The sequence below is a fragment of the Saccostrea echinata genome, unplaced genomic scaffold, assembly GCF_033153115.1.
Source record: "Saccostrea echinata isolate AGI-Se365-2 ecotype Australia unplaced genomic scaffold, CSIRO_AGI_Sech_v1 ptg000009l, whole genome shotgun sequence".
Lineage (NCBI taxonomy): Eukaryota > Metazoa > Mollusca > Bivalvia > Ostreida > Ostreidae > Saccostrea > Saccostrea echinata.
The window spans coordinates 25,667,483-25,690,980 of NW_026889758.1; the positions used below are offsets into that span (position 1 = coordinate 25,667,483).

A 23,498-nucleotide genomic window follows, 5' to 3' on the forward strand; every position below is an offset into this window, starting at 1 on the left:
TATCACTTTTATTCAGTAAATAAATTACAGCATTTCACTGTTGAAAATGTAATAAACATATTTACTGAAGTCAATTACATCTGTAACAATTGTAATCAAACAATAAAAATATTGCATACTATAGTTTTATTTGACACATTTGAAAGAGGTCTCTTATATTCTTTATATTAACTTGAAAGAAAAGATTTACAAAGAAAATCATAGAATTTTGCATAATTATTTTATTTTCATGTAAACATAATATCACAATATTTATGTATACAGATAGATACATATGTATATACATCTACATAGTTTTCGTTAGTTTCTTTAACACACAACTGATCAGTTATAAGGAGTGACCAATTTTAATACCAAATATATATTTATCATACTTTGTGACAAAAATGTAAAATGAAATAGGCTGTATAAAAGAATGTACAAAATTGCCAATGAAGTAATCCGCTAGCTGCATTCAAGGAGTTATATGCAACTGCTGGGTACAGGTTCATAAAGGGGAATGACGGAGCATATGCAAATATTGCATTTTACAGATCTTCTCTCAATATCCTATACATGTACTTACCTGATCTCGTAAAACATTATTTGAGGGTTTGAGATTTGAAAGTTGAAATATATTCATAATACAATGAGGACAGGTGATATATTTCGACAAATCCTTGATATACAACATATCAAAATATGTTGGATATATTAAAACTCATTTAAAAGTTAACTATACTTATGTCGAGTAGCTGTTCATGTAATCATTTGTTGAACAAGATTATTCTGGAAATGACACTAAGAGTGTTAGTAGCGGAGAACAGCTGCCTAATTTCAGGTCGATACAATTCTTCTTCAAGACTGTTCAACGGTTTGTATTAATCCAGCTTGCTTTATTTAGCACTCGTGTTCTATATTTTCCTAAAATATTTTTGTTCTTAAAATTAATGATTCCTGTTTTTATTACTGAGTAAAAATATCGAAGAAAAGAACAAGACTCTGGTTGACAATAGTAATATGGAGGGAGATTTCCCGAATACTCCACTGTGGTGAGTCCGGGTCGACCAACACTTGTATATAATACGTTTCCTACAATAAAACACACATTATTAATGAAAATGACTGTTATCCTACAGTTCAAATTTTATTTCATTGGGATAAATAATTATGATATTGATATACAATAAATATTACAAGCAGAATCCGAAAACAAGTCCTTACAACATACTAATCAGTTGTTGTAATTTTACTTGCACTTAGTAAATGTTCATCAATGTAGTATGTAAATGTTCATTGACATCCCCTTTTTTTAATTGCTGCGCGGTCAAATCCTCTCACACAAACGAAAAAGTATCTAATTTTATTTGTCTTGGTAGCTAACCCCCCCCCCCCCCGAATAGATTTTTTTTTCGACTTTAGGCAATCCCTAGACCACCTTTTTTTCTTTTCTAATTTTTTCGGGTATCTTCTCAATTATCCTCCCACGTTAAAAAAAAACGTGATACTACGTGCTTGTACATGTACACATACCCCGTCTTTCTTTGGCTGGGATTGGGTAAAATTGAAAGTATGAAGTTTGCCAACAAGTTTAAAGGATGTGCTCTACGAATTTTGTTTCTTCGCACATTGGTTAGTACAGAATGTAATTCCATTTTAATTGTTAATATACGATGAAATATGAACGTAAATTTTCAGCATCAGTAGTTTTTAGCTGGCTCATTGCTCAAATAGCAATTGCCAGCTATTGTCAGCCTGTTCAGGCAGGACGTTGACCGCACACAGCCGCCAAAATAAATTTACGAGTAAAAGTATTGTACTTGTTTTTAACCGCTTTTTGAGATAATACAAACGCTAAATATACCAACAAAAATGAAATGGAGATTTTTCTACACAAGCAAACATCAATGGTAATGTAAAACAGCTCAATTCATATGTTTATGGTTGTTGTCGTAGCCTAGTTCTCTACAAGACGAAGACCACTCTCTACCATCGGCTCATACATTCTGAGAGAGAAACGAACGACAACTCTGCAAGGGAGATTGGACGAAGACAAACAGGGCAGGAAACCAGACTGGTCCGTTTATTTACCTTCGGCGGTGCGAGATTATCTCTGGCCCTGATTAATTCGGTCCGTGGTATAGGGTCCCCATTATAAATTTGGTGTATCATTTACATTTACACTGATTTTTTTAAAATATAATTTTCAAAAGTATTTTTTTTGATTTCTTTTCATATATGTCACTGAGGTCCTTATTTTATTAGCATATTTTTATTTGAGCCCGGCTTACAGTACTATGACTACTTTGATTCGTTTGCTGCTACTTAACACAAAGAATGCGGGTAGGGTGTTGATTCGTCATCCATTCGACCATAAATAATCCTTGCATGGTATTTCGTGTCGTGATATGTATACAGGAATTGGGAAATTTGCTATTGTCGCTACAAATTAAGCGTTTTGGAGATGTCGCTTTTCATTATTCAATTGAGTATGTCATTACAGAAGATTTTTTTTCCCTTGCTCTATGTGCCTCCGGGTGCAACAAGGACTAGGTAGGTAGGTAGGTACAGAAGATTTTATTTCTATATTCATTCAAATCAAGGTGCATGTGCATGTATACTTTTATCATGTTGTAAATATTGAATTTACTGGGTTTACATTTAAAAATTACAACATGATACTCTCTACATGAATTTTTTATTTGCAGCATTCCGATGAAAAGTATTTGGTTATATGTCAATCGATTATTCTAAAGTTTCTAAACAATTTGATTATTTGGACAAGACAAAATATAAAAAACTATAACAGGGCAATCCATGGTGATTGTAAAACAAATGCATAGAATAGATCAACTTAAGCTGTACGTTATTTAACAGACAAACCCATATATAGGTTATAATTCTATATCAATATGAACAGATCTACAAACCTACACTTGCGTATGTACAATATGTACATGTATATATACATGTATCTGGTCGTTTAAAACACAAGCTACTCCGTTACTTCATGTAATTATCATGAAAAAAATATTTTCTGTGATAAAACCAGGCTGTGTCAATGTTGAAATAATTTACAGTTTTAATATCCTAAGGTACACTTATTTATCAAAGTATCAAGTTTTTTAGAGGTATACTGCAGGAAAAACTGGGAAAGGTGGTCTTCAGAAATGTAACATTTTTGTGACTGCTTTATTGTACTTCCATGCAAATTAGTTGAGTTTAATTGGTAGAGAAACCTTTGAAAAAAAACATTTTACTACCTACACGTCCTCCAGGGTGATTTTATCTAGACTGGAAAACTTTACTCAAAAACAGGGGAATGTATGCGCTTACGGTTCACCGTTTGGGTGAAAACAAATACAATTATATATTATTGCATGAAGTTGAGAGTAGCAGCAAAAAATTTAACCCCCGATCAAACCATTGTCTATCAAGATGCAGCAGAAGTTGACAATAATTTCATGCAATGATAAATATCATAATATTAATAATATGGATCTGGTTTGTTAAAATATTTATTCATACTTACTTTTCTTGACGAGTTTAGCAATGACAGTGATGATGATAACAAATGAGATAACACCAGGTATCACGATTAATCTGCAAGAAATAACCGGATCGTTATATCATTTGATTAATTAACCAAAAAACGCACAAGTTCAAAAAATTCTAAATTAGTATACATTCATCAGCCACCTCACCGACAAATAATGACATTTGTGAATAATAAATCTGGTTGTAACGCTGTCTTTGATTGGATAAAAAATTTATTTTATATCGTATAAAATGGGTTGCCTACGTCACAATGACTTGCGTCAAAAACGTATCGATCCGCCTGACGTTACATTCAAATTTTATACAAATTGAGGTCATTTTTTAAGGACAATCATCTTTTTTCTTACACCAAATGAATGAAAATTAAATTATAAGGAATGAATTTAATAGCTACCCAATTTATACGGTATAAACTGAGTTGGGACAGTTTACGCGGTTTATAAAGCGTAAACTGCCCCAACCCAGTTTATACCGCCGGTATAAAATGGGTAGCTATTAAATTAATTCCTTAAATAAAATTCATGCGCGGGTCTAGAGGATGGTCGTGGGGGGGGGGGGTCAGGACCCCCCTGGAATTTGCAGAGTTATAAAAAGTATATACTAAAGCAAATAAAAAATGACTTTGGACCCCCCCCCTTTAGAAAACGTGGACCCCACCATCACCACGACGAAATAGGGGTTTTTCACGTTTGGAAAGTGGATTTTACCTTTGCTTGTCAAGAAATTTTTGGGTAAGATTTTTTTTTGACTCGGATGGACACCCCCCCCCCCTTGGAAAAAGTTCCTGGATCCGCGCCTGAAATTAATATCAGTTATGTGCATTATTCTAACACCGAATATTAGCATAATAGCGATTAAGAGCATAAAATATTGAAGCACGTATGAGCAAAATAAATTAAAATGATATCAAGTATAAACCAGGTATGAGTAAAAACGTACGCAATGTAGCTTATACAGGTGGATCCATGACAAGTGTAGCCATCCTCACAACATGAGTGGACCGCAGTGTTACAGCAGTGATACTTGTTCGGACAATACAACTGAGCCCCATTGTCAATAGTCCCGCAAGGTTCCCCATTTCCGTCTAAAATTAAAGACCATTGACAATGCATTACGTACCAAATTAAAGCTTCTAACAAAATATACTCTTCATAAGAAAGATTGTGTTGATACAGCTTATTAAAAGTTTCATTTTTAAACTTAAGTACTGGTGGGGGGGGGGGGGGGATTTCATGAGATTCACACTAAAACTATCTGTTTAAAACCTCATATATAGTAGAAATATATATATATATATATATATATATATATATATATATATATATATATATATATATATATATATATATATATATATATATATATCCTTTTTGTCCGTGTTGTAGTTAGATGTACTTAAAAACAATCGATGCAGAAAATAGACTATTTAAGGATGACCGAAAGACATTTATTATCATGTTGGATCAAACATTGTAATCAATTTTAAGATCGGAATCTTATCAGAAACAGTTATCTAATAATTAATGTAACAGTTAATAATATTCTTCTTTACATATTATGGAACGCCATAGCTGCCTGAAGGTCACTTTCATATTATATGAGGTGGTATAACCTTTATATGCAGTGGTGAAGTCATAATATATATTGGTAAAATCATTATATCCAGTGATAATTTTATTTTATGCAGTGGTTCTATCATTATATACAGTGGCAACGCCATTATATGTAGTGGTTAAATAATGTAATGAAGTGATAATATCGTTACATTATGCTGTAAAATCATTATATGCAATGGTTATTCCATTATATACATTAATGAAATCTTTATATGATGTGATAAGTTCAATATATACAGATATAAACATAGTTTGTGTGAAACACAATGTATGTGCAGTGCCAAGTTCATTTCATTCAGTGCGATATCTTTACATGAATTGAAAAATTTATTATGTACAGTACTAACATCATTATATTATAACGTAAAATTATTATATATGTTTTAAAACCATGCTATGCAGTGGTAACATTTTTATATGAGGTTGTTAATAATTATTAGTCGTTGTTAATTCGTTATATGAAGTGGTCAATTCTTTATATGCTTTAGTCGTTTCATGTTATGCAGTGGTAACTTCTTTATCATCATCTAAACTGGTCCTTTTAAACAGTAAAAAAACACAGAGATCCAGTTTAAAGCGAGTGTTGATAAAACGCAAATTGGACAACGGAACGGAAAGCGGAATGGTGGAACGGAAAATTTTATTTCAAATTATTTACTACACGCATATATAAATCAGACAGTAACCAGTAATCTTTATCAAACTGTTTATATCCTATTAGAAAAAATAACACAACAATGTAATTTATTCATGACCCAACTCTCTCCTCCCCCCCCCCCCCCAGGACTATATTTAATGTATGCATGCGGTGGTCAATCAATTACATACTAATTAGATATACAGACCAAGTACATGTATCTATCTTGATGCCTCATTCATCACTCGTCTAAATATTATTTTTAAAGCTTAATCAAAATGACAATTATGCTCTCTTTTTTGACCAATTATTATGAAACAGGCAATGATGTTTTAAAACAGGTGGAGGGGTGGGGGAGAGAATAATTATGTACAAATTTGTGTTCTAGACAATGATCACTGGAATTAAGGAAAGAATAGAGGACACGCTTATTACAACTACAGGCATGATCGGATCTAGAGGGGGGTTCGAGATAGGGTTGAGAAAAATATCCTGGATTCGCGTTATCTACCGTCAGGCACTTTAAGCGTGGACAAAGTACATCTATGCATCATCCCCCTCCCTAACAAATAAATTACGTGAGTGCATTTCTGGAAAATGAGTGATTTCTCCATCATAGCAATCTTAATGTTATTCTGTGCAATCGGTTTGTGTTGTTTTCCAGTTTTACAATTTGGCCAATACGGGGGTGGGGGATGCAGAGTTGTATGATGTCATGGTTAATCAAGCTTTATAGATGCCTGTGCATCGAAAATTATGTTGTGTTCGCTCATATATATATCGAATACTGGCTATTCATGTTGATCAAAGTGGTCTTTTGTAAAGTTACTTCACCCATATTTTACCACAATGTTCTACATACATGTTTGTATCATTGCTGCGGTGTTTTTCCTTTGATGTCGACTGTGTTTTTATTTTTGATACACCATGACTAACTGTGCTCTAACAACCATGCTCTATCAAGACAGAGCACGCCAGGGTAATGATGCAACAATTCCAATGACCCTTGACCTTACATTGATAAAGAAAAAGAATATAAACAAAGTAGCTGACTTTATAAGCAAAATACAAACACATATAAATTTTGCACGTCAATTTTTTAAATCCAAAATTGGAATTCACACACGCACATTTTTATTTATAAATGAACTTTTTCATCTCTCATAAACCTTGAAGCGTAACAAACCACACACAATGTAGTACAGGAAGCGAGGTGGATATTCCTTGTTTTCTTATTCCAACACAAATCGCTGCATCCAGTAATTTAGAGAATTGCTGTTCATCTCGGTCAAAAGTGGACATTTTCCTGTGCCGCACGCTACTCCTTGATTAGCCTGAACGTTTAAATTGCCATTTGGTATATTTACGAGTGTTGATATTTTTTAGAGTCTATCGAACACTGAATTTCAAGATCGGACACTTGTACAAACCTTTCATTTTTCGCCTTCGTGTCGACTGTCGACCTCGGGACTGGTGAAATAAACGTCATCATGTCTAAAATAGCTCCTATATCGAAATCCATAAATAATAGGTTCAATTATTAGTTCCGGTAGATCAAACATCATCCCAAAGAATCTTCAACCTGCATCTGGTTTCCTAACTGATCTAAGTAATACTCCTTCATAATTTCGGTTTCCGTGTCTATAAGAATTGCGCAAGCATAAAATCACAACCGTCATCTGAACATGGCGTTCAAGATATGAATGGACGAGGTAGAAAGTTCAAGAAATACAGCGCGCTATACTTTTCGAATCACGTGCTCTTTTTTCATTGGTTATATAAAATGGTATGATGAAATTTTGATAGATCATGGCTAATTCAGTGCATGAGAATATAGTCGAATTACATGCTATTAACGTGAAATTGATAAATCATGGGTAACTCAGTGCATGAGAACAATGATACAAAACATATAGAGTACCTTTTAACGAGTGCATCTTCAGATATCAGACTCGGGGGACAAGCCCCCTCGTCTGATATCTGAAGATACACTCGTTAAAAGATACTCTATATATTACATATACCATGTGTACGGCATTACATTTTATGTTTCCTGTACACTATGCTTTGCTTTTGTACAGGAATCTTCCTTTGAGAATAAACATGAATAAATCAACGCTTTCTTTATAATCGAGGTTTAATATGAACAACCTACATAATGTACATCGTTTCTGGTATAATTTATATATTTTCAAGGAATTTAAATTGGTACATGTATCATATTTGCCGTTTCCGGGTTTTATCAATACCCGCTTTAAACTGGAACTCCGCGCGGTTTTTACTCCTTAAGAGGACCAGTTTAGATGATGATAAAGAAGTTACCACTGCATAACATGAAACGACTAAAGCATATAAAGAATTGACCACTTCATATAACGAATTAACAACGACATATAATTATTAACCACCTCATATAAAGATGTTACCACTGCATAGCATGGTTTTAAAATATATATAATAATTTTACTTTAAAATATAATGATGTTAGTACTTCACATAACAAAATTTTCACTTCATGTAAAGATGTCGCACTGAATGAAATGAACTTGGCACTGCACATGCAGCGTGTTTCATATAATGTAATGATTGCACTATAACACAACTATGTTTATAAATGTATATATTAAATTATCACATCATATAAAGATTTCATTAATGTATATAATGGAATAACCACTACATATAATGATTTTACAGCATAATGTAACGATATTATCACTTCATTACATTATTTAACCACTACATATAATGACATTGTCACTGTATATAATGATAAAACCACTGCATATAATAAAGTTATCACTGGATATAATGATTTTACCACTATATATCACAGGCACTTGTTTCGGTAATAAATTTTTAACCCTTAGTATAATAATAACACAAGGTATCTAACTCCGAATTACACGGAGTACCCCCCTCCCCCAGAATCGCACTCATTTACACTTTCAGAGGAAATACACTGACAAACTGTTTATACCTATGTTTTCTACGATAATTTATCTACACAACCATATATGGATGCTTGTCTTTATTTTTCTTTAGTCTCCGTAAACAGCGTCACACTCTGCTCGTCGTGTGGAAAAGTCGAATTCAACCATGAAATGGTATGTGCTAATCCCGCATAGAGAACAGAATTAAAAAATGAGTGGGTTTAAAAATTCAATTCCAGTGTTTAAATATTGCATAAGTAAATAGAACTTGTTTACGTCTGATTTTCCCTGAAAACATTACGATGTTTATCCGATGTAATTTTAGAAACAGATTTTTAGCCAATCAAAATCTCTGTGCGGGATTAGCACATACCATTTCATGGTTGAATTCGACTTTTCCACTCGACGAGCAGAGTTTTGACGCTATTTACGGAGACTAAAGAAAATAAAGACAAGCATGCCATATATGGTTGTGTAGATAAATTATCGTAGAAAACATAGGTATAAACAGTTTGTCAGTGTATTTCCTCTGAAAGTGTAAATGAGTGCGATTCTGGGGGAGGAGGGTACTCAGTGTAATTCGGAGTTAGATACCTTGTGTTATTATTATACTATGGGTTAAAAATTTATTACCGAAACAAGTGCCTGTGCTATATATAATGACTTCACCACTGCATATAAAGGTTATACCACCTCATATAATATGAAAGTGACCTTCAGGCAGCTATGGCGTTCCATACTTTATGGTAGAAGTTTTGGTTGCTGTACACTAAGACATTTTATAGATATCATTAATTGTAACGCACCATTAAAAAAATGGCTATATACTACATGCACATGTTTGTCAAAGAGGTAATAAACGTATAGATATAAAACCTTTTTTTTCTAAAAGATTCCTATTGATATATTTTAACAGTTTAGATCATCCATGCATGCAGGTGGATCTCATTAAAAAAATTACTCTGTTAGAACTTTAATCATTTTTTCTAAATTAAATAGTGATACAATGTATATTTAAATGTTCTAAAAACCGATATACATCTATGGTTGACTTACCAGTAAAATTCATAACGCCTGCTGTACAGAGAAAGAACAGCCAATTTTGCTTCAATAATTTCGTAAACAGAGGCAGATCCATTGTTGTTTAAACAAAGATCACACATACGATTACTCGGACACACAATTATATAGAACTACCATTATCTCTGTTTTGTGTAATTTGAGAAGACAAAATCCCAAGTAACCTAGACTCTTTTCAATTCATCCATTTAAACCACCGATAATTATACCATCTCCTCGAATTGCTGGACTTGCATAGAACCAAATGTTACAATTTAAAACTCCGATTTGCTGTGAACACTGTACCTTTAAACCCTTGGGAACTACATGTACTTGTAACATAGCAGGAAATTTACAATCTTCTCCTGCTTCCGTAAGGAAGTCTTGTTTGATTTGTATTCGATTTATTTATTGAAAGCCTGTTTAACGGTGAAGCAAAAATAATATGTGCAGCATGAATTATTGATTTAATTCATCAATGAGGTTTGCTTAGGCTCCTGCAAGATATGGACATATGTTTGGATATATGGTCGATATGGCAATTACAGATGTAGTGAAATATAAGTAAATCCATTAATTAAAAATTTACGACATCCTTTTTTAAAACAAAAAACAAACAATGATCTATAGCTCACGAGACAGATTTTTGACTAATCCAACTAAAAAAAAAACTGTCGACATATACATGTATTCTTTCTGACATTTCTGCAATTTCTATTTCAGTACATTAATAAGACGTAGAGGTACTGTGAGTACTGAGCTCACAAATGATATCCCCCGCTCCCATATCAATTGTCATGTAAATTTTGAATTTACCGGGTGGCAGCAAGGAGGTGCACAATTTTAATCTTTGCACTGTGTAACAAATTATTAAAGATTATGCGAAAGTATCATTAAATTTTATTCAGTGGTATAGGAGAACGGATAGGGTACCCGCTATGTTATAGAATAAATGGAAGTGTTCATTGTTTGCTATTGTAACCCCCAATTTCTGTCTGATCAGAATATGAAATAAGAAATGCATATAGCACTGTGTAATAATGATTCTGTGAAAGTCTCATTAAATTTTATCCAGTAGTATAGGAGGAGTTATTTCTAAGAGATGGGCACCCTCATTATCATAGAAATAATGGCAGTGGTAAATCCCAAATATCTGTCTAATTAAAACGTAAAATAGAAAGTGCACAATGGGACTATGTGGTAATGAAGACTCTGAGTCTCATTCAATTTTATTTAGTGATATAAGAGCTAGGAGTTGCGAGAAGGATGTAAAGACGAAAGGACGGAAACCCTCGTCAATATATATACCCCCACCCTGCTTTTCAAGTGAGAGGGGTATATTAAATAAAATCCATTGCCTGTTTTCGCATATTCACACAGCTTCTCACTCTAATCCTAGGCACTGTGTCCTGACTATAAAATTGTACTTCCAAGGGCACTGGCTCAAAATAAACTAAAATAAAATGAAATTCTTGTCAAGAACCATATGTCTAATTTTTAATTACAAATCCAAAACTTTTAGAAGGTTATAGTACAATAGATTATTTTAATGATGTACACACAGAAACACACACACACAAATATATATATATATATAGAATTATTGCTGGTTTTTGAGGTCAATACAATGATTTAGACACCTGAGGAGTACAATATTCACCGAGCCCGAAGGTACTTCGAAGGTGGCTAAATCATTGTATTGACTGAAAAAACAGCAATAATTGTTTTATTATATGATTCAATGATTAAATGACACACACTCATAAGCAATCCATGCCATCTTACTTGCATGTTCACATCTACTGAAGGACTAGCCAAACATAATGAGAGAAACGGGGTTAAAAACCAATTCTAGTTTAGGTGCAATGTAGAAAAAATAAATGTCAGGCATATATAGGATTGATTCTGAAAAAGGGGGCATTAAAAGAAAAAAATGACAACTTACCTGAAAAGAAATCTTTGACTAGCCCCTCCTCAACCCCCCCCCCCCCCAAGAAAAGGAAAAGAATTCTCACAACTCAAAATTTTATTTGGTGGGATGTAAAGGTCCATAAAAGAGGGAAGGGGGCTTTCATTGAAAATTTTTATCCTTAAAATTTAAATAAAAACTTTACATTCTCAAAAGGTAGGGAGATGGGCAGGCCTCCTGCACCCCCCAACCCCAACCCTCACCAAAGAATCTATGTGCCTTAATGTTATATTCATATGAGTGGAAGTCAGGTGCAAGTGAAATAACTTTCCAAAACTATTTGCATCAATTTGGAATTTCCCTATCTATTTTTGGTCCAATGTAGAAAAAATAATTCCTTATATTGACCTGGAAGGTCAGGTGCAGGTCAATATACATGTAACGTAGTATTGTTGGTTCTCAGCCAATCAGAGAGATGGGAATTATTCAATCATATTATATATATATATATATATATATATATATATATATATATATATATATATATATATATATATATATATATATATATATATATATATATATATATATATATATATATATTTATTTATTTATTTATTTATTTATTTATTTATTTAAGGAATGAAGCTTATTTTAGCCTGTGTTATATATACGAGATACCATAAGATGGGGCAGTTTACGGTTTATAAACCGCTAAGCGGTTTATAAAAAAAAAGCGTAAACTGCCAATTTTTCCTCCAAAAATGGCTTCAAATTGAGAATATTTTAAAAGTTACGTCAAGCGGAGTAACAAGTTTTTGACGTAACTCATTGTGACGTAGGCAACTTATGTAATACGATATAAACGAAATCTTTATCCAATCAATTGACGTGTTACAGCTAACGTTAAATTAATTAATTAATTATATATATATATATATATATATATATATATATATATATATATATATATATATATATATATATATATATATATATATATATATATATATATATATCAGGGATGGGGTCAGTTACTTTAAAAAGTAATTAATTAAATTACAATTACTTTGACTTTTTCTTCAATTAAATTACAGGCTTTCTAAGACATGTAATTAATTAAATTACAATTGCTTTGCAAAAGTAATTAATTAAATTACAAATACATTTTAAATTTTTTGAAAATTTTTATAATCCTTGTCAATGAATGTACAGAACATCATTTATTTGTATGTAAGCTCAGCCTCTGCACAAACAGTACAAGAAATAATATGCTCTAGGCATTGTGTATCATTCTGTTTAATTTATAACATTTATTTACAAAACAATAAGAATCTCTTAAAGAACTATCCGAGATCAGTTTGATGCAGTTTCCAGCACACAAAACCATACGCAAATTGCATGGCTTATGATATTTGATTAAAAGTGAGTATTTTAATAGAGTGAAATGAGTCGCAACTGTAACCCTCAAATTAAATATTTCCTTTGAAGGTAACCTAAACATCCTAAATTGCTATTTATGTTGAACAATTTTACTTCATAAATCAGAATTGTACAGATAGAAAATTCATAAAAATCTTTTTAGATGTTAAAATAGTTATCAAATTGAAAGTTTTTCTTCATAAATCAGAATTGTACAGATAGAAAATTCATAAAAATCTTTTTAGATGTTAAAATAGTTATCAAATTGAAAGTTTTTCTTTTCTAAAACTAGCAGAGCATTTTAAATTGAAATAATTATCTCCAATAAATATCTGGCTTTGTTTTCTAAATCATGGAATGAATATCTCTTTAGAGGAGTTGCTTTGTTTTGATTGCAATTTAAAGCTGTGATCTGGAGGGCAATTATCTCTTCCCAACAAGAGAGAACTTAATTAATGACACACACCTTCTTTTTCTTTATTATTGATCAAACAACAAAGATTGAAATATAATAAATGTGTGTTTCATAGCTGAATAGAGCTAAGAAGGGTGGTTCAAAATTCATATTTATAAACATAGATCAAAAAATTCGAAATTTACATAATTATTAGAAAGAAACTAGTTTATTATTATCAAGCCAATTTATTTAATTAGTTTTTTTTTGTTTACAAGCATTAAGCTAAGATTTTGTATAATTGAAGGATTGGGATATGTTTAACAATAAAATAAAAACCAGTAAAATGGGGAGGTAGTGGTGATGATATATCATGAATACATCATGAATGTGTATTATATAAAGTAATTGAATGTAATTGAAAAAGTAATTGAAATTACATGGTATTTTTTTCAGTGTAATTAATAAAATTACTATTACAAGTAATTGAAAAAAATGTTCAATTACAAATTACTTCCAATTACTTCAAAAAATGTAATTAATTACAGTCAATTACAATTACTTTTTTCAGTTACCCCATCCCTGATATATATATAATTTCTAAAACGAGGTAAATTATTGACAAACAAGTTGATGAAACAAGAATATCAGCTGTCTCGTTTAAAGTCATCATTTCGTAAGTTCTATGGTCGATACAATGACCTTGTCAGCAAATACAATTTATCATTGAGTCAAATGCTGACTGACGTTTTTCATACTAATTGTTAGGCCATTATTTACACACTGAATTGTCGACGGATTTTTCCGATATTTCCCGATCATGACAAGGAGCACACGGCGGGTGTGACCGGTCGGTAGGGGATGCTCACTCCTCCATGGCACCTGATCCCACCTCTGATGTTTAGAGGTCCGTGTTTGCTCTGCTCCTATTTTGTATTGTTTAATGGACTTTTGAGCTTGAATACTGTTCGTTATCTCCATATATTTCATATATATATATATATATATATATATATATATATATATATATATATATATATATATATATATATATATATATATATATATATATATATATATATAATATCTAGTTCATGAAAGAGTTCCGCCGATATATGGCTGAAATATTGCCTACTCGGCGTTAAACATAAAAGAGGCCCATGGGCCACAACACTCACCTGAGTCATCTTGATCATGCTGTACTCCATCTTACACCGTGGGCCTGGACTTGAACAAATATGAATCTACAGTACCTTAGGATGCTAACCTTTAAATATGACTAATCTTGACCATACCATGTAAGATTTTAAAACATTTTCCCCCTATATATATTCTCATGTAAAACTTTCATCCTCTATTGTGGCCCAATCCTACATGGGGGTCATGCTTTGGACTAACTTGCACCTACACTTTGTCAGGAAGCTTGATTACCTACCCTTTCAAAGTGTGGGCTTTCATTTAAACAAATTCTTTGTGAAACTTTGAATCCTCTTCACCCAAGGACATTTTCTGTCAAGTTTAAGAAAAATTGGCCCAGTGATTCTGAAGATGTCAAAACTTTTTAAAAGTTTACAGAGAGACAGACAGACAACAGGTGATCAGAAAAGGAAACATTTTTTTAATATATAGTGCCACCTTTCTAAAAATCTATTGCAAAATCTTTTAAATTCATCAAACCACATATTAATCATGATAGTCCTAGAATTTACAGCAACTACAAAATGAAATTATATTAATAGTTCAAAGTCTATAGCAAGTCTTTTAAAATACTGGTACTAAAAAGTTTTAATCTCAATTCTTAAGCATCATCCACATTTTAATACAGGGGACTATACTTTTTCTGAAAAAAACCCTGAAAACCAGATACACTGCTGGCCAAATGCTATGTGTTCGTACAGTTTCAGTAGAATTTTTTGTGTATTGATACTGGGTAATACGAGGGTCGTCCGGTAAAATCGTGGACAAAGCGTTTTCTCGAAAATTAGTCGGCGCACGCTGAAATATTCAGCAAATGTTTATTTATCATATTTTAAGTGTATCTTAATTTTTTTGATAAAATATAGACAAAAAATAAAGATTTTATTATGCTTGAATGTGCACAGGGTACGGTCCTACGGCGCACGATAAAAAAAACCAGGGTTTCATTAGCGAATACACGAGTATTATTTCGAAACAAAGGTATTAAATGGACAAGGTTGGGTTAAAATTATCCTATTTTTAATCCGCTATCTATTATGTCGTCTTTTCTAAAATTTCAAGGCATTTGCTTAATTTTTGGCAGTTTACCGAGCACTTGAAATGGGAAAGTGGTAAACGTAACAGACGAAAAATGGCGACGTTTACGGCGCACCAGAGGTAGTAATGACGCCCTAAGAAACTTTAAATGACTACCTGTAGAAGAAAAAAAATACAAAACTAGAACTGTCCGAAAGGGACAAATACCCCCCGCTGGGTTTTTCCAGAGAAGGTACCAAATCACTAATGTTTTCTAGATGTGAGAGGTGTTCACAATTCGCTTAAACATTTAGAGTGAAAATTTAATTACTCATTATATTTTTTTAATGAATGAAACTAAGGTGCAGCCTAATAAAACATCAATACTAATAATTAGTGTTTTTTTATTACATTGAAAAAATACGTTGCAACTATCTGTCATCTTTGTGAGACATGACACTGCAAATTGATTGCTGAAAAAAATATAATTAATTATACAAAATCAAATTGATCTTAATACCTTTATATCAAACTCATTTTAAAAATAAATGGCTGGTTCCAGTAAATATGTATTTTGACAGACATAAATTACAATTAAGAGACTTAGACAACAGAGATCTTTATTTCTTTCTGCCCAATTCCAAGGAGATATAGATAAGACCTGCTTGATCAGAGACACCCTAACAGCTTCCCACACTGAACTGATTAATTAATCTTTAACTAGATGCACGTCCGCTCATTACTCCCAAGGGACAAATGGATTTACACTATCTGCTGTGTAATGTAAAAACTGTTTTTAATACTTTGTGATTTTTTTTAGTTCTAATGAGTAGTTTTAAGCTGTAGTTCACATTTTTGTACAGATGTTCTAGATTCTATGTCTCAAACCTTAGACATGAGCCCTAAATGACTAAGTCAATAAAAATGAAAAAAAAAAACACCTGTAAAATGCAGAAAAATTATCAAATAATGTTGAAAATACCAGGTGCACATCTTCATATGGTAAAAAATAAGTGTACAAATTTTCATACAAATCTATGCAATAGTCTCTGGAAACAGATCCAAACAAAACCACATAATAAAAATATAAAAAAAAAACAAAAACAAAAAAAAAACACATGTAAAATGCAAAAAAAATTATCCAATCATGATGAAAATACCAGGTGCACACCTTCATATGGCGAATTATAAGTGTACAAATTTTCAGACAAATCCTTGCCACAGTTTCCAAGAAATGGTCCGGAGAAAATCTCGTCTACAGACAGACGGACAGACATGCCGATTCCAATATAACCCCCCCTCTAAACTTCGTTTGCGGGGGGTATAAATATCACTAAATCTTTAGTATACAAGTGAAATGGGAGTTTTCTAAACGGAACTCTTTGATCGGGTCCCCGGGTAGAACAAAACATACGGACAAACAACTACTGGCAATAGCGAAAGACGCCGTCACTGTAGACCGTCGATATAAGATAGCCTATTTAGTTGAATGATAGTGAGAGCACTGTCCATAACTTACAAATAAATCTTCAGAAGGTCCCATGTGTGTGGGAGATTGGTTCCTCGACTGTGTATGGAGGAATAAAGGGAAACTCAAGTATGTGCATCAATAAAATCCCCAAATTTAAGTGGGCCTTATCCAACTTTTCATAACATAAAGTCTCATATTTTGTTTATTTGAGCATATATCTATTTGAAATTTGCTATGTATATTGATGAAAAATGTTCTAAAAAGTAGTGAAATTTTTAGAACGTAGTGATAATTATGTTTCACTCTTTACAACTTGTCCACGATTTTACCGGACAACCCTCGTATAGTCTTATCTTCTAACGAGGTTTGCATTTTCCTAGTTGCACATGACATTTATACAAAAGTTCATTTGATTGCAAGAACTTCTGTAAAGGGCTTTCTTTCATTTAATACAAGTTAAGTACAGTTAAGTGTTCAAAACTGCATTTTAATAGTGTATATTGTTCATTATCACTTCTTACGACAACAACAACAGCATGGACTGTCACATGGACATCAGAGAACACTTTTTTCACAATTTCCAATGCTTGACCAATTGTATCCCCTCTGTGAAGTGCATCAGTTGCTACCTGAACAGGGTACAATATGGAAGTACCTTTTAGTCTCTTCTCAGAAGAACAGCCATCTTCCACTGCATTAAAATACACAAAGTAATCAAATCCCATTAAATTTTCAATCTGTGGGTAAACGAGAAATCTTTCTGTTGATGCTGCAAGTTCCTTTATATACATAGCAACCATTGCCACATTTTTTTCTGGCTTTTCAGATCTTCAGGAACCTTATCTGCATATAAATCAATTGATACTTGATCAGGGTGGAAAAATCCTTTAGAAGGAATTTTCAGGAAACCTGAATCATTTGATTGTGACACTTTTAAGCTTGATTCGCTAGGCTGGTAAGATGTCTCTAGAACTTTGATTTTTAAGGGTATAATAGCTAGGTCATTCTCCTTCTGAAGCTGAACAAGGAACTTTTCATACTCTTTCCTCCCGCCACCATTTTGGAACATAATAGCAAACAAATCGTAACTATCTTTACTTTTCAGAACCATTTCAAGACTATATGGTAGTCTTTTTTGCCACTCACTAGCAAGGAAAGGCTCCAGGTGTCGTACCTTTACACAAACGTCATTCTCTTCTAGATTTCGCTCTGCAAATTCAGCATTTGATTCAATGTCTTCTTTGGTCACTTTGCAGAATTTAGCATCAAAAATGTTAATTGCTACCATTACTCTTTAGGCCTGCCCCTCTGTATAGATATATTCCCCTTCAATTGGAACAAATTCCAGAAGTACTGCAGTTTCAAGCAAAAATTTAGCATAGAGCTCACTGTTTCCACATCCTTTGAAGTTTGCTATTTCCTCTTGCTTCTTTTTTGTGTATTTTGATAATGCTTGCACAGCACTTTTTCCCAGACTGTGATAACTATACAGGTAGTTTAATACACAATGAAGCAGCCTTGGAGTCATTAGGAAGCGTTTTGAAAATAGATCATAAACTTTTTCCCCTTCTTGTATGAGATCTTCTTCTTGACATCCCAATGACTTTAAACAGCCCTTCCAAATCTTTCCAAAATACTCCTTATCCAGTTGTAAATCTCTTCCACAGTCAATTTCACCCGAATATGCACTTGCTGTGAAGCCTGTTTCAATGAAAATAAATACAATTTTTTTTATCTAAGAATATTTCCTTAATTTTGTCAACAAAATGAGAATTGAAAATAGTGACATGGTCTATGATGAGGCAATCCTCTGCTATAAATTTCTCTGAAAAAGCAGTGAACCTTTCCAAGTTTTTATCTCTGATTTCTATTTTATTCAAGTCAATGTAATGAACACTAGTGTCATTGTTTCTTTGACATTCGATCATGTAGTACATGAGGGAGGATGTTTTTCCCAAGCCTTGAATTCCACGCAGGTAAGTCAACGACTCCCTATTCTGTCTAAGACGATCAATTATGCCAACAAAGACAGTATGAAATTTAGTCTTGAGGAAGTATTTTCCAGATTTGAAATCATCTATATCTGCAAACAGTCTAAGATCCTCAATGTCTCTTACATGTTGCAGGATATTTTTATCAAATTCATCAGGGTTCTCTGAAATCTGAAATGAGATGAATTTTTATTTAAAAAATACATACTGATAAACATAAAAACAATGTTGCTTTCTACAAAGGTTAAATACATATTAGACACCAATGCATAAATTTTACCTTGAGTACGTGAAGACAGAGAAGCAACTTTTACTGAAAGACTCTAAAGGAAGACACACAAGATAGTTCACATAATTTACCTCCACCTGTCATTTAGAAAACATACAGGTTCTGTGCACATTAGTTTCAATACTTTTAAGTGTTGTTCTTCCTTCAAATAATCAGTTTATATGTTAAAGCAATGCCTGATGTCTGAGTTACACATTTATACTTTCCATACTTTGCACAAAATGATATTTTCTTCGGGGGGGGGGGGGGGTTGGGTTATGTCATCCTGCCATTTTCTCCCCAGAAACTAAATGAACATGGTAATGAGAGAGCAACTTTTTATCAAGTCGCCAAAGAGAATTTCAGATAAACAAGAGGTCTATGACCCACAGTGTTCACCTCAGTCAACTTGGTCCAGCTGTTCATCATCAATTTTTTCCCTATATATTCCACTGTAAAATTTTGATCTCCTATTGTGGCCCAACCCTACGCGTGGGGGCCCTGATTTGAACAAACTTGAATCTACACTACCTGACAATGCTTGCATATTAATGACTAATCATAGTCCTGTTGTTCTTCTTTACAAGATTTTAAAAAATTTTCTTACATATTCACATGTAAAATTTTGATCTATTGTGGTCCCACTCTACCCCTGGGGGCCCTGATTTGAACAACTTGAATCTACACTACCTGACAATGTTTGCATATTAATATGCTTAATCATAGCCCTATTGTTCTTCTGAAGAAGATTTTTAAAAGACTTTTTTCCTTGATCCTCTTCTGTGGGCCTCATCCTCAGAATCAATGAAATTACACCAATACATGTTGAAAACTCTATTTAGACATAATTCCCATTTATTACTGCAAGTATGTAAGAGCAGAATGTGTCAACCTGTCCTTTAGGAGTTGAAAAGTTATCTCCCTCTGTTCTTGTTTAAGAAAAATCAATTAAAAAAAAAATAATCTAGTACTAGATGTGACAGTGTGACCCGAATGTCCCCGCCGACAATCAAGTTATAAATATTTGAATGTTCAATGATGTGAAAATAACAATGGGGGGAAATGAAACAAAAGCAGAATTTTCTATTGCTGCCTTTGCTCTATTGAATCAGTTGCAAATACCATAACATAATTTAGCTGCAAGAAGATGGTGACTATTCGACACTCTTTGAACAAATTGATAAAAACAGTTTCAATGCTTGTATTCATTATCATTTATTAATGTGTGTGGAAAAAAAGAAAGCACCGACTCAGACATTTTTTGAAGTTCAAGGGCCATAACTCTGGTGAAAGTAGGTCAATATACATGAAAGCAGCAAAAATATTCTCAGTCTAAGGGCAATAACTTTTGTGAAAATGGTTCAATCATCACGAAACTTGTAGTTGATCTGTAAGTCATCATTATTTATAAGACATTAAATTAAAACTTGTGTATCCGGAGACCACTGGTTCCATAAAACTTGGCTGGTTTAGACAACATTACAGATTCAACAACATTTGAATTTACTGAAAGGGACTTCAAATTTATATCATATTAGGCAAGATTTTGGAATACACAACAAATTTTACTGTACCAAGCATCATCTCATTATCTACAAGGACAGCAAAAAATGTGCGGAAAACTGTGAATAATTAGAAATTCTCAAAGTGTAAGGGCAATAACTTTCGTGAAAATGGGTCAATCATCACGAAACTTGAACTTGATCTGTAAGACATCAGTATAAAGAGACAAAGTAAAAATCAGCTACTTATCTACAAGCACGGCAAAAATAAAGTCCATATAAACTGTGAATTATCAGAAATTTTCAAAGTCTAAGGGCAATAACTTTTGTGAAAATGGGTCAATCCTCAGGAAACTTGATCTGTAAGTCAACAACATAAAGACACATACCAAAAAATCAGCTCAATACCTATAAACATGCTGGAAAAAAGTCTAAAAACTGTGAAAAATTAGAAATTTTCAAAGCCAAAGGGCAATAACTTTCATGAAAATGGGTCAATCATCAACATATCTTTAAGTCATCAAAATAAAGCGACCTACCAAAAATTAGCTCATTATTTATATTAAATACATCTCTCCACAGCATTTATTGATATTCTTAGCATCTGAATTTTTATTGTTCCCCACCGGTGAAACCGGAGGGGACTATAAGTTTTCCTGTCATCTGCCAGTCCCTTCGATCTGTCTGTAAGTCTGTCCCACTTGGGTTTTCTGCACTTTTTTCTTTTCGCTTTTGAGAATTGATTTGAAACTTGGGGTGTAGCTTCATAGTGACAAACTACAAATCAAGTTGAATTTCACAGTTGTTTAAATACAATACTTTTTTTCATATATACATTATGTTCATGCGGCACTAAATTAATGTTACAAATTTTGATGGAAGGGAGTACATTATAATGTGCATTATTTTCAACAATTTCTGCCAGTGAATGCTTACATATATTGGGCCAATTAATACCAAATGCAATAAATATTTATTTCCCAATTTGAATTGGATTTTGTTTGCTGTGTTTCCAGTACAGGTAATGTACATACTAGTTGAGCTATGTTTTCCATATGCAGACAGTCATGTTACTCGCATAAACAAGTCTATAGTTCTTGTCAAAGTTGATATTCAACCATCTGTGGGAGTGTTGAAAATGAAGATATTATTTCACGGACTTTCAAATGCAAACAAAAAAAAAAACAAAAACAAAAGCAAAAAACAAGAGGCCTGAACTTGCTACAGAAAAGAGAAATCGATTCAGTATTGAAAAATTTAAATATGTAAGTTAGGGCTGTCACGGTTCCATAATCTTTCGGGTCGGATCGGTTCTAAATTTTTTAGGTTCGATTTGGGGTTTTTCGGTTCGGGTATACATTTAGAATAAAAACTCATGATTTAAATTATATTCAACAAAAAAAATTAATTTTTTTTATCTAACAAACAGCAACATCATGAACATAATGACTAGTTTAAATAGTTTCCTGACTTGAAAAATAATTGAACCAAATGATTCAAATCACATAATAATGGTAATAGAAATATTTCCACAAACAACCTTTCGTTCTAGACGCCATTTTTATGGTAATGCCTAGTCTATAGTACAAATTGGATTCGAACCAAATTCTGGAAAAACAGAACCAAACCCGACCCGAATTAATTGTTCTGCGGTTCTCGGTCATTTCGGTTACCCGTGACAGCCCCAATGTAACTACATGTAATCCCCCCCCCCCGGCCGGGGTTGGGGGGCATGATTTGAACAAACTTGAATCTACACTAACTGAGGATGCTTCCACTATCCTGGCTTTAAAAGATTTTTTAAAGACATTTCCCTATATTTTTCTAAAAGATTAACTATCTACTGTGGCCCCACCCTAACCCTGAAAACCATGATTTGAACAAATTGAATTTACACAATCTAAGGATGTTTCTGTGTTAATATGACTAATTATGGCTTTGCTGCTCCTGAGAAGAAGATTTTAAATATATTTCTCATATATTCCTGTGTACAACTTTGATCTCATATCGTGGCCCCAGTGGTTCTCGAGAAGAAGTTGAAAATGTGAAAAGTTTACAGATGGACGGACACAGGACACTTTTCGATCAGAAAAACTCACTTGACCCTTCAGCTCAGGTAAGCTTAAAATACGGGGGGGGGGGGGATATATAGACCATAACTGAATAAATCGTATAAAAACTAACATGACAGAAAGATCAATCAAGATGGGTCTCTATAACACAGATATATATATATATATATATATATATATATATATATATATATATATATATATATATATATATATATATATATATATATATAAATATTCCTTAATAAAAAATAATAATGCGGATTTAAATATTTCAATTACCTTTTTTAAAATCTAAATACTTTATTTGAAGGAAAAAGTTGACTAACTATTGAGCATTCAAATTCTTCAAGAGTTCGAAGTACCTCAGCCTTTTTGGAACATACATTGACCAACTACTGCACACGTTCGACATTTTTTTTTATGTTTATAATTAAAAACTTATTTTATCTGGAAATTATTGGAACTATACG

At 32.7% G+C, this 23,498-nt stretch overlaps 1 protein-coding gene across 1 annotated transcript; it reads right to left on the reverse strand.

The window, feature by feature from the left end:
* Window positions 1–282: 282 nt before the first annotated feature.
* LOC133183517 (uncharacterized) lies at window positions 283–10,059 on the reverse strand. The gene is made up of 4 exons (XM_061318467.1): window positions 9,780–10,059; window positions 4,477–4,621; window positions 3,512–3,582; window positions 283–1,071 (listed from the first exon to the last, which is right to left on the reverse strand). The coding sequence occupies exons 1-4, from the start codon at window positions 9,859–9,861 to the stop codon at window positions 848–850; spliced, it is 522 nt and encodes a 173-aa protein (XP_061174451.1). The 5' UTR covers window positions 9,862–10,059; the 3' UTR covers window positions 283–847.
* Between the last annotated feature and the right edge of the window lie 13,439 nt (window positions 10,060–23,498).